The sequence below is a fragment of the Chelonoidis abingdonii genome, chromosome 4, assembly GCF_003597395.2.
Source record: "Chelonoidis abingdonii isolate Lonesome George chromosome 4, CheloAbing_2.0, whole genome shotgun sequence".
In the NCBI taxonomy this organism is placed as follows: Eukaryota; Metazoa; Chordata; order Testudines; family Testudinidae; genus Chelonoidis; species Chelonoidis abingdonii.
The window spans coordinates 152,919,449-152,933,914 of NC_133772.1; the positions used below are offsets into that span (position 1 = coordinate 152,919,449).

The 14,466-nt window shown below is 48.5% G+C and overlaps 2 protein-coding genes across 6 annotated transcripts in view; both read right to left on the minus strand.

Annotated features, from left to right (window-relative positions):
* SAMD4A (sterile alpha motif domain containing 4A) overlaps nt 1-14,466 on the minus strand; it is a 216,338-nt gene that overhangs the window by 31,396 nt on the left and 170,476 nt on the right. For all 5 annotated transcript variants that reach the window (XM_075065793.1, XM_075065794.1, XM_075065792.1 and 2 more), the window contains 3 exons: nt 7,926-8,035; nt 5,819-5,905; nt 1,161-1,455 (listed from right to left, as the gene is read on the minus strand). In XM_075065793.1, coding sequence (XP_074921894.1) covers nt 1,161-1,455; nt 5,819-5,905; nt 7,926-8,035 — 492 coding nt within the window. The remainder of the gene's footprint in view (nt 1-1,160; nt 1,456-5,818; nt 5,906-7,925; nt 8,036-14,466) is intronic.
* The window catches only part of CGRRF1 (cell growth regulator with ring finger domain 1), a 241,739-nt gene that overhangs the window by 4,985 nt on the left and 222,288 nt on the right, over nt 1-14,466 (minus strand). The gene's annotated exons all lie outside the window — the stretch shown is intronic.

Sequence of the window (14,466 nt, forward strand, 5' to 3'; positions counted from 1 at the left end):
GGGGGCTCCCAGCTGCAGAGGTGGCTGGTAGCCTCTGGGGTGAACTAAAGGGCCCAAGGCTCCAGCCACTTTGGACCTTTGGGCCCTTTAAATGGCAGCCCCAGCCCAGCTGCCAAAGCTGCGGGTGGGATTTAAAGGGCTTGGGGTTTTGACTATATGTGGTTTTCCCTTTACACGATAACCACGGATCAGAACCCCTGCCTAAGATGCAACAGACCTGTATCTATTTGTATAGGGCTCAGCTGTACCTGCTAGGGCCGGCCTAGTTATGTCTACCCTGCACACTAAGCCTGGGTCTGTGGGATCCGCGCTTATGGACTGTCTTGTAAACCAGGATTTACACTTGCTGGACCTGGTCTTGGAGCCGTGCTAACACGTCCATACTGCACCATTCTGACTCATGTCTGCAGCTTGACCCGCATCCACATTGCAAAATGACAGGACTTGGCCCTGAGTTGCAGTGGGACTTGGACTCTGACCCACCCCCATTGCAGGATCCGGGCGGCTTGCTGACCTGAGTCAGACTGATCCGGGTGGACAGAAAGGGGGCTTGTTCTCGGGCTCAAACCAGAGTCAGAGCCCAGGCTTAGTGAGCAGTGTAGACATACCCCCTAATGTTGGAGATGGTGCAGTAGGCTCAGGAGGCTTTGTGACTCAGACAGGCATGATGCCTTCTGGAGTTTCTCAGCACCCAGGAGAAGGAAGGACTCCCCCCATCCCGTATAATGAGGGGCAGTGAGCTCACCTGCCTCTCTGGCCAGCCAGCTCTACTGGCTGGGGAGAGAGTAAGGCTACGTCCCCATCTCCTCCTGACCTCATCTTTTTGCCAGCACTAGCCATGAACAGCACTTGAGCCCATGTGGATGATGGCAGCAAGGTACAACGGGACTCTGGAGAGCTGGGTGCAGTCCTGTCTCTGCTGTGTCCCCTTGCGTACATTGTTTCACCTCTGTCCGTCTTCCCTACTTAGACTGCATGCCTTTTGGGGCAGGGACTGTCTCTTACTAAGTGTTGGTACAGCTCCTAGCACCTCGGGGCCCTGAGAATATTATGAGTAGGACAGAAGGAGGGTGGATGGGGACCAGAGCTGCTATGAAATAAACTCTGTTCTTAACCATCCACTTCTAACAGAAGGAATAAAGACAATGGGAGCGGCTGACCTTTCCCCATGACTCTTGTGAACTGCCCAGGAAGATCCCCTTCGGGCAAAGGTGCCCCTCCAGACTCGCCCTCGCAGCCAGGCATGTGGTGCTGCTGTATGCACCCAGAGGCAGAGTCCTTGCAGTCAGACCCTTGGCTGTCCGAGCCGATCAGAGAAGGCAGGTGGTCGGAATCCAGGTCCCGGCTCTGCTCGTCTGTGTTTGAGTTCTGGGAGCAGTAGGCTTTGATTGGGGTGAGGATCATTTGGTGTAGCTCCTGCAGTGGGATGCGCAGGTTGCCACCTTCCAGGATGTCCTGCAGATTCCAGACAACGAAAACGATTAGCAGCTGGTATGTCTGCTATCTCAATATGCTGCTAGCTGCCCTGAGCTCAGCCATGCCGCCTCAGCTCAGCTGAACACGAGGACATTGCTTCCAGAAAAACAACCTCCGCAGAAGCCTCTTCTATTGTTCCTACTCCAAGACTTACTTGTACTATGTGGTCCATGTTCAGTAAGTTGGTCCGTTTAATTAACTGAGACTTTCACAGAACCGCTTTAACAGAAACAGGTAAGAACTAGAACTTCAAGTCTGAAGCACCTGCAACCTCCCTGCCCCATTTTAAGGTGTGTGCGTTCAGATTAGAACTCCTGAATCTGAACCCACCCCATGAATCAGGTGGGATCCAAAACCGGTTTAAGTCTAGCGTCCAGATCCAGTGCAGATGCAGCCCAAGAGGGGTGAAATCCCATAAGAACGGCTGATCTGGTGAGATTCCCACCCTTCAAGAAAGCAGAGACCTTGCAATTTCCACAGGAATCATATGAGAACAGCACACGAGATTTCAGCGCTGTTTGCTCTGCACAAGATTCAGTCTCTAACCCTAATCATATCCTGGCTCTGGCTCCAGGGCTGGCGCTTCCATTAGGCGGCCCTAGGCAGTTGCCTAGGGTGCCAGGATTCGGGGGGTGGCATTTTGTGTGCTCCCCACGGGGCGCACGGGAGCTTCTGGTTCCGCTCCCATCGCGCCGCCGAAGAAGGACCTTCTGCTGACATGCCGCAGAAAGCAGTGTCAGGCAATTGAGCAGCTCAATGACTGCCCTGGTCACCTGCGGCTTTTTGGTGGAGGGTCTTTCTTTGGCGGCACGATGGGAGCGGAACCGGAAGCTCCTGCGCGCCCCGTGGGGAGTGCACAAAATGCCACCCCCCGAATTCTGCCTGGGGTGCCAGAAACTCTGGTGCCGCTCCTGTCTGGCTCTCAGTGCTGCCTTCTTGGCCCATGTCTGGCCCATCCACATACCTAAAGCCCTTGTCCAGGTTCTTATCAACTTGTGTCTCAAATGCTGCAACACGTTTCTCTCTGGACTTGACAAATGCAATCTTGCCCTGCTCATCTCCACTCAAAATGCTGCTAAGATCATTTTCCTACCCAGTTGCTTTGACCATGTCGCCCCTCCACTGGCTCCGCCTCCTCTATCATATCAGACATAAATGACTTGTCCTCACTTGCAAGGCCACGCATGGGCTAACCCCAGCTGATCGCTTGTCTCTCATTCGCTGTTGAAAGGTTGGTTTCTGCCCTCCATGACGCCAGCCTCCATCACCCACTTGTTACATTTTCAAGCAAGCGCCTTCCTGTTTTCTCCCATGCTGCCCCTCCTCCTGGCAGAAGCTCCCTATAAACATCCACATCTTCATTCTCCTTCAAACCCCGGCTTGCTTCACAGTGGTTAGGCTGCTGGTGCCCTGCGACCACTGCCTGTCATATTGACCCATACTGTCTCCTTGTCCTCCCCTCTATTTCTATCACTAGGTGTCTCTCATCTTACATTTAGACTGTAAGCTCCTTGGGGCAAGGACTGCCTTTTTGTTCTGTGATTGTACACCACCTAGCACAACGGGTGCTGGGAGGTATGGTTTCTCAGCTTTGAAGTGGCTGGAGCAGCATTACTGTAGCCTGTGCACAGCTGGTCATTTCTGGTGAAGGAGGAGTGGGTCATTTGGGTCATTTCTGGTAAAGGACGAGTGATTGGAGTGGGAGGCATTTCACTGGAATATTCCATGGGTGAAATCCTGGCCCCATTAAAGTCAATGGGAATTTTGCCAGTGGAGCTAGAATTTCACCCCATATTTCAAATGTGACCTTATCCCCCCACCCCCACCCACAAAAAATGTTTGTATTCCTTCCAGTGGTTCAGAATGAAAAATGTTGGCTTCTTAAGCCTGTCAGACTGCATATGTGTGTGTGTCACAGCTGTTCTCCTTCCGCAGTTCGGGTTCAATCCTCCCTCCCTCCCCCAGGGAAACGCCAGAGAGAAAGGTGGGAAGGACTGCATCTTGTTCTTAATATGGGCCAGACTTGTCTCCACTTTCTCAGGCCACCAGGTCCCACTCAAACTGCTCTTGAGGCAATGTTTCCGACACAAAACCAGAGCAGACAAGCTCCCGGGGAAAGCGTTATGGAGGCACATATGAAAGACACATTAAGAGAAAGCATATGCGGTATCAACAGCCAGCCTGAGCTGTGGGGTGATTGTTTATTTTTCCCATCACTCTTCACCATCTGCACTGCTGGCTCCACTGCTCTGAATTACATGGAGTCGGTGTGCAGCTAGTCGGGGACCCACTGTGTTAACCAGGTGCAGCTCCTTTATGGGAAGAAGGAAACATACGCAGGAGATGCTTGCCCAGAAGATCAAGTCACGCACATGCTCCTGGTTAGTTAAAATAAAGGAAGGAAAACTTGAAAACCAGAGACGCATGCTCTTAAGTAATACAGCCCATGGCCAGCTTTTACTCATGGGCCCCACTCAAGCCATCCTCAAAACCACAGCCCCAGAGTCCAGGCAAATCCCACTGTATCACTAGCAGTCAACAGCAAACTCTACTATTTATCCCATCTTATGGGATAGCCGGTGTAGCTCATTGTGTCAGCCAAACTCGGGTTACATTCCTGTAGTAATGACTGTCAATCAATACCATATTTCAAGCTTCATGAAGAGGAGGGGGAAGAAAGGCTCTGAAATTGCCTAGAAAACACATCTACAAAGCAAACTCAATCCAGTCACCTGTCTCTTGGATGTAATGATTGTTATTAATGTACAGAGGGAAACATGGCTTTACTAACTCCTACAGTTCCATAAATAAAATCCGTAGTTTAAACATGCAAAATACAGTGGTGAGCTAACCAAAACGCCAATAAATAGCAATGTGCACCATAATTATTGAACAGCTCCTAGTCCGAGGCTGTGCACAGAATGATCGATGCAGTATAATAGAACAGCGAAACGACAAACAGTGTGGTGTTGGACTGAGTTGATACTAGTGGGTATGCTATGCTGGTGCTTTTCTGATGACTCCATCAGTTTCAGCAGAACTTAAAACTTTCATTACAAAGAACAAAAAAAAGTTTGACCTCTTCTGGCTGCCAAGAGAACCTGCTGAATGTGAACTGACGCAGTGCTGCTTTCCTGAGTCTTCAGCCAGCCAGCCTAGAAAACTCACTGTGATAGGCAAGTCGCGCTCCTCTTCTGCAATGGGGGCCTGCAGACATCACAGAACCAACTGGTTCTGCTGAGAAAGAGGGGGAGGGTCGGGCTGTGGAATCCCACCCAGGGGTCTTGTATCCCATGCATGCTGAAGCTCTGCTCACGGGGGCTCTCTCCTCCGCAGTGTATACGAAGGAACAGAGCAACAGAGGGACCTGCAGGTGATCATGTGGCTTCATCTCCCATGTATCACATGTGAGGGGTGCAAGTACCAGTGACACGAGTGACGTGGAGTGGCACGCCCTGGCTCACACAGGGTACATCTACACAGCAGCTGGAAGGGTGAGTCCCAGCTCGGGTAGACATACATGTGTGTGAGCTCTGCTCGAGGTAGCACACTAAAAATAACAGTGTGGCCATGGTGGGATGGGCGGTGGCTCAGGCTAGCTGCCCGAGTGTATAACTATGGGGTTGGGCACGACGGTTCTTGGGTCGCTTGCCTGAGCCACCGCCTTGGTTGCCATGGCCACAGTAGTATTTTTAGAGTGCTAGCTCAAGCAGCGCTAGCACGTGTACGTCCACCCAAGTTAGGAATCATCTTTCCCGCTGTTGTGTAGACATACTCACCGAGAGTGGGCAGGCAGGGTCAAGGAAAGGGTGGAGCAGTGGTTTCAACTCCAATTGGCCAGGAAGTGCCAGGGCATGTATGCTGTGCTTGGTACAGATTACAGCCTCCTGGAGCTGGGGGGAGAACCAGGAGGCAGCTTATGCCTCCATACAAAAGCCAGGCAGCGCCAGGGCACGTATGCTGTTCTCGGTACAGGTTACAACCTCCTGGAGCTGGGGGAAGAACCAGGAGGCAGCTTACGCCTCCATACAAAAGCCAGGCAGCGCCAGGGCACGTACGCTGTCCTCGGTACAGGTTACAACCTCCTGGAGCTGGGGGGAGAACCAGGAGGCAGCTTACGCCTCTGTACAAAAGCCAGTGGGCAGCCTGCTGATAAAACGCAGTGGTTGGTACAGCATTGGGTTTGTGATACAATTAGCCAGATGTGGCCAAACCAACAAAGAAAATGCTCAATGAAAAAGATGCACTACATGGGAAATACCCAGCAATAACCCATAAGGACTTTATCTGAGAATAAATTCCTGGCTATTATTTTAATTAAAAAGCAGCAGAAATAACTTACCCTTTCTAAAGACTTGAGAAGATTCTGTCTCTCTTTCAGCTTTTGGATACTGATGACTATTTTGTGCCTTGCACCTTTGGTAACATTCTGCGAAGATACAGTGCAATGTGACATTAACATCTCCCGCAGCCAGCAGGATGCACAAAAATCCTTTCTTTCGTAAGTGAAAAGGGCTGCTGTTAATTCAAGAAACCTCTGAAGTCAGGGATTATCAGAGAGGCACAGGGTCTAAGGAAACAGCTTAGAAACCCATTGAAGATATCGATTTCTCACTAGCTTGTGCACCCTCCTTTGGAGTGGCAATATTTATAAGTGATCACAAGGGACAAAAGGTCTTCTTAGCGACTTAAGAAAAATGTTTTTAAATCCAGTGTCAGGTCTGGGAGCAGAACTGCAGCTCTCAGTGACAGCACACAGTTTTCTGTGATTCAAATCAAACAAACACTTGGCCGAAAGTGAAATAATTGCCATCTGCCACCTGCTGCCTTTGTTCACAGTTTGTTTGCAGTTGTTCACAGTTCTCTAGGGAGCTGACTCGGCAAGCCTTTCTCTGGCTGAGTAGAATGTACTGTACACTGACACTAAGAGAAGGCCCGCTGACTCTAATGGGGCCATTTGTGTCATTAAATGTACAGATCTCACTACAGTTTTCAACTATTTTGCACAAGGCGTGGCAATGCTGAGAAAAGCAATCCCCCCCCAAAAAACCCTCTCAGAGTTAGGAACCAAAATAGCAGCACCCAGCCTTATTCACTACCGCGGTACTCCAGTTTTATGATGGGGTAACTCGACAGTGTTATCCCACCTCCACATTGGGGTATCTTCACTCGTACCCTGACATAAAACTGGAGTAAGGGTGTGGTGAATCAGGCCTACTGGCTTTAAGAGAGGTGTGAGAAGCTTAGGTCTAGCCTACACCTAAAAATGAGTCTACACTTAAAAAATGTCACACCCCAAGCACTACAGTTAGGCAGCCCTAAGATGAGTGTAGACACAGCTAGTTCAGCAGAAGAATTCCTCCATTGAGCTAGTTACCGCCTCTCAGAAGGGTGCATTAACTCCATACATACCCTTAGAAAGCTGCCCGGCTCCTTTCATTTTAACGAATGCTTGGCTCAGACATTGCTGGTTTCCTTCCTCCAGTGGAAGTCAGTGTTCAGCACACGTCTACACTAGCACTTATGTCAGCAAAACTTTTGTCACTCAGGGGAGTGAAAAAAAAACCCCACATCCCCGAGCAATGTAAGTTTTGCCAGCATAAGTGCTCGTGTGCACAGTGCTGTGTTGGTGGGAGATGCGCTCTACTGACATAGCTACTGCTGCTTGTTGAGCTGGTTTTATTCTGTTGACGGGAGAACTCTCTCCTGTCAGTGTAACGCAGCTACACGAGCGATCTTACAGCGGCACAGCTTGTAAGTGTAGACATGGCCCTAGTGAAGACTCTAGAAAGTTTAGAAGGGGCTGAAGAAATTGGAAGATAAAAAAAAGACCCTGTCAAAGGTCAGCTGAGCAGCTGTATAGGCCTTGAACCCCAAAAGACCACAGTATCCCTCTCCTGCAATGAAAGTGTTACCAGACCATTAATTCCACCAAACTTTTGGAATCATAGCCCAGAGGAAAATAGAATCCATTTGCAACATGGAGCAGCATTCTATATATAAAAATGCTAATCAGATCTATTTATCCCAGCGATAGCATGGAAAGCAATCTATTAAGGAGATTTTTAAAGGAACAAATAAGTCAGTCACCAAATTCCCATTGATTTTCAATGGGTGTTGGATGTCTGAATGCCATTTGTGCCTCTGAAAGTGTCCTCCTTAAAATTCAGTGGTAAAAGCCAGGGCATATCTCCCATTGACTTTGATAGGACTAGGATTTCACCCTATGACTCTGCTGAGAAGCTTTTGGCCAGGTCATTTTTGGGTACAAAGTTTTGTTTGCCCCTCTCTCTCAGCATGGTTTTGGCATTTTTTTGCAATGTTAACAAATGATGCAAGGTTTTCAGGGCAACCTATCAACAAACTGACCAAACAGAGCGTTTTTAATCGTGACAACACTAGAAAAAATGCAGCGTGACTAACTGTTTCATAGCTAATTTGAGCCATACTTGTGCCTCGAGCTGGCATTCGGTAAGTGCCATCATTTCTTCGTACGTCATCTGGGAGAAAAGAGCTGCATACTTGTGCAGGCGGAGACTCTTCAGCCAGGCAGGAACATCTGCAGCACAAAGGCAAGTCAACAAAATGCCCTGTTATTTGATGACACTATTTAACAACGTAACATAAAATCAACAACAACATGAGGAGTTTATTAGGCAATGGATTCCTTGTGTTTTCCACTGTACTGCTGTACTGATAGCTCCAAAAGTTTCATTGCACTTTGATGTTAGCAACGAAGGCTGGAACGTGCCTAAGGATATACGTCCCAAGTTCCCATTGATTTCAATGGGGTTTCAGATGTATATTCATTGCCAGGATCAATGTCCCTTGATGTGGGGCATTTCCTATTAGATTTGATTGCCGTTTATGAGCCACAATGAAGTCGTTTACTGTCTTTTGAAGATTCTTCTTGATTCCCTGTTCACACTATTGTTTTTTAGATACTAGGGTTACATCTTAGAAATATATTCACAGCACTGAGACAAGACAGAGGAGATGACGTGGCCCTTTGATCAAGAGTCAGGTCTTATAGGGTTGCAAACCTGGCAAATAAATAATTAGACTCAGGGCCGGCCTTAGGGAAAATGGTCCCCTGACAAACTTATATTTTGGCTCCTGCCCTTAATGCTTCCCTCAACGCCCCAGTGCCTGCCAGACCTGGGCAGCCAGGTTAATCCCCTCCACGCCCCCATGACAGCTTGACTTTGGCTGAAGAGCTGAGTGGTGATGGAGAGTGCTGACATCACCATGCCCAGACCCCATAATGGCCCCATAGACACACTGAATGGAAAAGGGGCTCCTGCAGTGTGGCACACCCCATTGCAGAGCTTTATGGGGCCACCATCCCCTCCCATTGGGGCACTGAGGGAGCCCAGATTCTGATGGTGCTCACGGGAGCAGAGAGCCAGCCCCGCAGGGAAGCAAAAGGCAGATCCAGGGGAAACTGAGCTCTATGACCACATGTGCCCATCCGCTGGGTGCTGCTCTGCATTGCTGCTGCCCACGACTCTCATGCCCCCTTTGTTTTACTAATACTGCTGCCTCATGCCTCTTCAAGGCTCACTGTGTAAAGAGGTGGCATGTCTTCTTGCTCCCCTTCTCTTCCTCACTCTCTGCTCCTTCCCTCGTTTGCATGACACAGGGTGGCCTGTCTCTGCTCACCACTCTTCTTCCTCACCCCCTCCAACCCCACTTTCTTTGCCTCTCTCTCCTGCTCAAGGAATCACTAGCTCCTGAACAAAATCCGTTTCCTCGATGTGCCTGTCCAAAAGGTCTGCAGCCCAGGGTCCCATTGGGGCCCCCTGCCCCCAGACTCTCCAGGCCCCAGCCCTGTCCCCCAAACTCACCAGTCTCCAGTCCTGCTTTGCCACAGCACCCCCTTCGATGGTTACCCACCCCTCAGGCCAGCCTGTAGAGTCATGGGGTCGATTGGCGCTTGATCCAATACTCCCTGAAGTCAATGGAAAGGCTTCCATTAACGTCAGAGGGCTTAGGACCAGACCTGGGATGGGCATTATCTACATATTGAAACAGCTGTCGAAGCCCTAAATGAGGGCTAAGAACTCATAAAACTCCACTGTTGCTCAATGAGAAATCAATGCCCGGATGACCCCCCTATTTTACGCGAGCGCTGGGTGCATCTGCACGGAGCTTGTGTTGGTGTAGTTACATCAGAGTAGCTACAGTGCTGTAAATACCCCCAGGAAAGGGAGGCCCTTCATTTCCGTATTTTCTGGACTCTGAGAAATTAATAAGTAGGTTTTAATGAAAATGAGCAAAAGTATTTCCACAACCACTTACGCTCACACACACACACTGATTGATGAACAGGGGGAAAAAGTTGGAATAACCATTTAAAATGGTATAAGGAAATCTTAATTTTTTTTTCTACGTGGAAGAACCACACGCTGTCACCGCTGGGTATGTAACAAAATTCAGAAGTGTAGCTTAGTATCAAATCCAGTCTCCATCATATTACCTGAAACATGCTTTCTTCCCAGTTCTAGTCTGCTGTACAACATCCTACAGCCCTGGTTCAGCAAAGCACTGAAACACATGCTTAAGTTCCACTGTTGTCAGGTATATACCTAAGTACTTTGCTAAGCAGGGATGAATTTAAGCATGTGCTTCTGGCTACGCATACGCTTAAATGTGTTGCTGAATTGGGGCCTAATATTAAAACCTGAATCTACCTATTTTTGTCTTAGCTTCATGTGTCCTTTTAGACTATTGACATTTCCAACAAATACCCTCTTTACAGAGTTTTTGACAAAATAAAAGGTTGTGATGATTTCTTATTTTACTCTATTTTTTTTTCAAGTCACTTAGAAATGGTATGGTTATAATGGGTGATGGACTAACTCCCAGATCAAGCAATAAATGCACATAGAAATGATAGGTAAAAAGCCACTGTGGGAGGAGGATACTTAGATCTTTGGGGATTGTTTGCAGTCGATTCCTGCCAAGGGTCAGGGTGAGCTCATCTTCCAAGATTCCCCACCCCCGTGACATATCCAAATGGCTCCATGTCACTATGATCTTCCTTTGGGAAAGGAGGGCCAGACAAATCTCCCTCTGCAGAGGTGTTTGGTATATTCCTGGATTGAGGCACTAAGTGCTCCCCCTACAAAGAACCTGGCACACGCTCAGCTCACAGCAGCCTAGAAGCTGGACAGACTTTTGCTTTGATCCTTCACTTACTGAATTCAATGGGAAAACTCCCACTGGTCTGAATTGGAGCCAAGTGGGCATTCTGATTGCTGAAGACTGTCAAGTCTTGTATGCTGGTAGGGGCAAGCCCTCTCCTGGCTGGAACTACTCAGGACAGGTTCTGCTGCTGGTAGCCTGCTCTGGATGGGAGAACGCTCCATAGTGCAGATACCCATTCTGTGGGCATGCCTTCTGTGCTGCCACATAGGGAGAGTTTGGTGATGGGCTGGGAGACGATTAGGGTTAGGAGTGGGGATATCAGCCTATTTCCCCCCTGGCAAAGGGGAAGAGACTCCCACAGCCCTGATGCTGCAGTAAGTATTTGGAGATATACCTATCTCATAGAGCTGGAAGGGATACTGAAAGGTCATTGAGTCCAGCCCCCTGCCTTTACTAGCAGGACTAAGCACTGATTTTGCCCCAGATCCCTTAGTGGGTCCCATCAATGATTGAACTCACAACCCTGGGTTTAGCAGGCCAATGCTCAAACCACTCAGCCATCTCTGCCCCCACTAACAGCTGTGCAGCGGCTTTGCAGCACGTTGGGAAGGACTTCTCCTTACCCTGGTTGCTTGGACTATTCGCTAGAGTGCGCTAGGCCCTTCATGAAATATTTCTCAGGAGGTTGTAAATTATAAAGGCATGTTACAGCTGCAGACAGTTCAACTTTAACCAGTTCCAGCAGCGTCAGAAGGGCATGTTCCCACAATCTCAGACTCTGAGTCGTGATTCCCTGGGCTGAAAGTTATCTAGTGCCGGCTGTCACTGGGTTGGAAAGCCTTGAAGTATGTTTCTTACAAAAATGGTTATGAGACGTTCAGTTAACCTAACATTGCAGAAAGATTCAGTGGGGTGAACCTTCAAATGCAGCCACCTAACTTAGGCCCACACCCTGAGTAACTTTGTGCACAAACACATGATGAGGCACATACAAATATGGTGTTTAGGTGCACAATGGACAGAAGAGCAACCTAAGCTTGTTCACTTGACAATTTTGCCTAATATGTCTAACCCACCCCCTGCCTCCACTGGAACAACCATCTCACAGCACCTTCCTCAGCACGTCATACCAGTGTAGCTATTTCTCCAGATTTGGGTACATGGAGAAGTTTACCATGTGTTCTGTGCGTTAGCCCCCCTTTGAATGTCTTAGTGAGAGTGTCCCAGCATCCTCCTGCTTGACCCTGGCTCTTGCACATACAGGAGCTGTTTGCTGAAGGTCTCATCCCAAACGCAATTCGAAAGTAAACAGAGGAAATGCCAAGTAGCCCAGTCAGCAGTATTTAGCTCAAGTTCCTTGGCCTCAGTCACCATCCCAGGTCATTTAAATTAAACGACTTAAATGCTAGAGTTTGAGAGCTAAGGAAGAAAATGATAATTGCAAAGCAAACACGGGAGACAGGTACACACCAATCCTGGAAGTCTAAATTAAGCACTATTCCAAAAGCCCTGACATGCAACCGTTTTACAAACAGTCCTGTTGGGCCCCTTACTCCAACTGCAAGTTGGAGTACAGCATCAGAAAGCCTCTGGTTTCTAGTGTAAATGGATGTAACCCAACCCAGCATGAGCACTGTTTTAGATAGTGGAGCCACATCTGCCCCCATGTCCCCAGTGGGCATCTGTCCTCAACATACGCTGCTAGTAAAGCATGTTGGGACAAGTCATGACGAAGGTTCCAGCTTGATGCACACGATTATTCTCCATAAAAGATGGCACTGAACCTCAGTTCCGCACCACCCTCACGCTCTGCAGAACTTCAGCCCACAGCTGGGGCCCATCTCTGCCTGTGATGGGGCCCTTCTCACTGGTGATGCTTCCACAGGAGTCTGACATGCAGCCTCAAGGAAAATGGAGCGGGAAGGGTCGGATGGTGCTCACAGCTCTGAGCCCATCATAAGGGGCTGCAGTGCAGAGCCACATGACCCCAAGGGGGGCACTAGAGCTCTTCAACTCCCCTGTGCTCACAGAGTGTGTGCAAACCGCTACATCCCTGTCACAGACTCAGCAGACTCCCCCCCCCTGCAAGCCAGCTCCAATGGGGGGCACATAGTGGTGGTGTTATAATTATACCTTAGGGCATCACCCTGCTCTCTTGAACTAGGCAGGGGGAATCCTTGAGTTCCCCTCAGTCCAGAGTCTGCAATTTTATGAGCTGGGGAGAGGAGCAGAGGAAAGCTCCTTACTCCCTCTTCCCACTGTGCACCGGCAAAAGGGCCAGATAGGCTCTAGCCCCATGAAAGGAAAATAGGATGCAAAGGGCAGAGATTACAAGGTGTTGAGCTCTTAAACACAATGTAATGGCCGTACCTGGAAAGTCACCATGCAGGATACAGTTCTTATTCCCTAATGATCTGCAGCACTGGCAAATGCCGAGCCATTCTGCACACACGCAGGTTTACTCTTGACTCACCAGTTACTAATAGTTCATTACTCAGTCACCCTGTGATAGTTCTGAAACACTGTGTCCAGCTTTAGGGGTTTTTTCATGCCAGATGTTTCTAAGTGGTTATTCAGAAAACTTGTCATCTACATTTCAAACAGAAGTCTGGAGCTAATTCTGCTCTCAGGCCTTGTCTACACTCTGTGGCTGTGCTGGTATAGCTATACTGGGATAATCGTACCAGAAAACCCTTCTAAGGTAGGTGCACTTATACTGGCAAAAAAGTGCTTCTGACAGCACAGTTTATTCTGGATTGGTGAGCAAAACCAGCTCTAGTCATAAGTTCTCCTATGCCAGTAGAACTGCATCTACACTAGGAGTTTGGCCATAGTTATGCCACCAAAATAATCACACCCCTAACAGACCTAGCTAACAGCACTATGAACACTCATGACTATTCTCAAACCCGTACCAACCTCTCCTCTCAACTCCCCCCACCTCCCCAATCCAACCCCGAGCAGAGTTTAGAGCCTGTAAAGGGAGAGGTGCCAGAGACTCCATAAAATCCACTAGAGACTTCACTTTTGCTATTGATTTTATATAGAAGGTACTCAAATGGACGCAGTATAAAACCCTAAGATAGACAGATAGGGTATGTCTACTTTGCCATTAAACACCCATGGACATTAATCATGAGCTATGAGTCTGTTTAATTGTAGTGTAGATGCTCAGGGGTCCCAGAGCCTGGGCTCCAGCACAAACCAAAATGTCTACACCACTATTGATCAGTGCTGCAGCCTGAGCCCAAGTCAGCCACGGGTGTTTAATTGCAGTGTAGACAAACCCATAGATATGCTGGCAGAGATTTTAAGTGTAGACTTACTCTGGGTTATACTGATGTATCTGAGGGTAACTCCACTAACTGCTATAGCAAAGGTAAGATAATGCTATGGTATAAACTAAAGTAATTCAGGAGAGACCCTGGATTTGCACCAATATATCTAAAAGTAAAGTTTGGCCCACAGCATGTAGTTTCAGAACAGGCCACACCTTCCTTTAGCTGGAAGGCAGTGTCTACTGCAAGGGAAGGGAACTGGGTGGAAGATATTACATTATGGGGCTAAATCAGTGACTCTCACCTGCACTTCTGCTGCAGCTGAATCAATTCATATATGGAGACATAACTATCTCATAGAACTAGAAGGGACCTTAAAAGGCCATTGAGTTGAGTCCAGTCCCCTGCCTTCACAGCAGGACCAAGTAGTGTCCCTAACAGATTTTGCCCCTGACCTCTAAATGGTCCCTGAAGGACTGAATTCACAACCCTAGTTTAGCAGGTTAATGCTCAAACCATGGAGCTATCTCCACCCCCAATTGTTGGCAGCTGCATCTTAGAA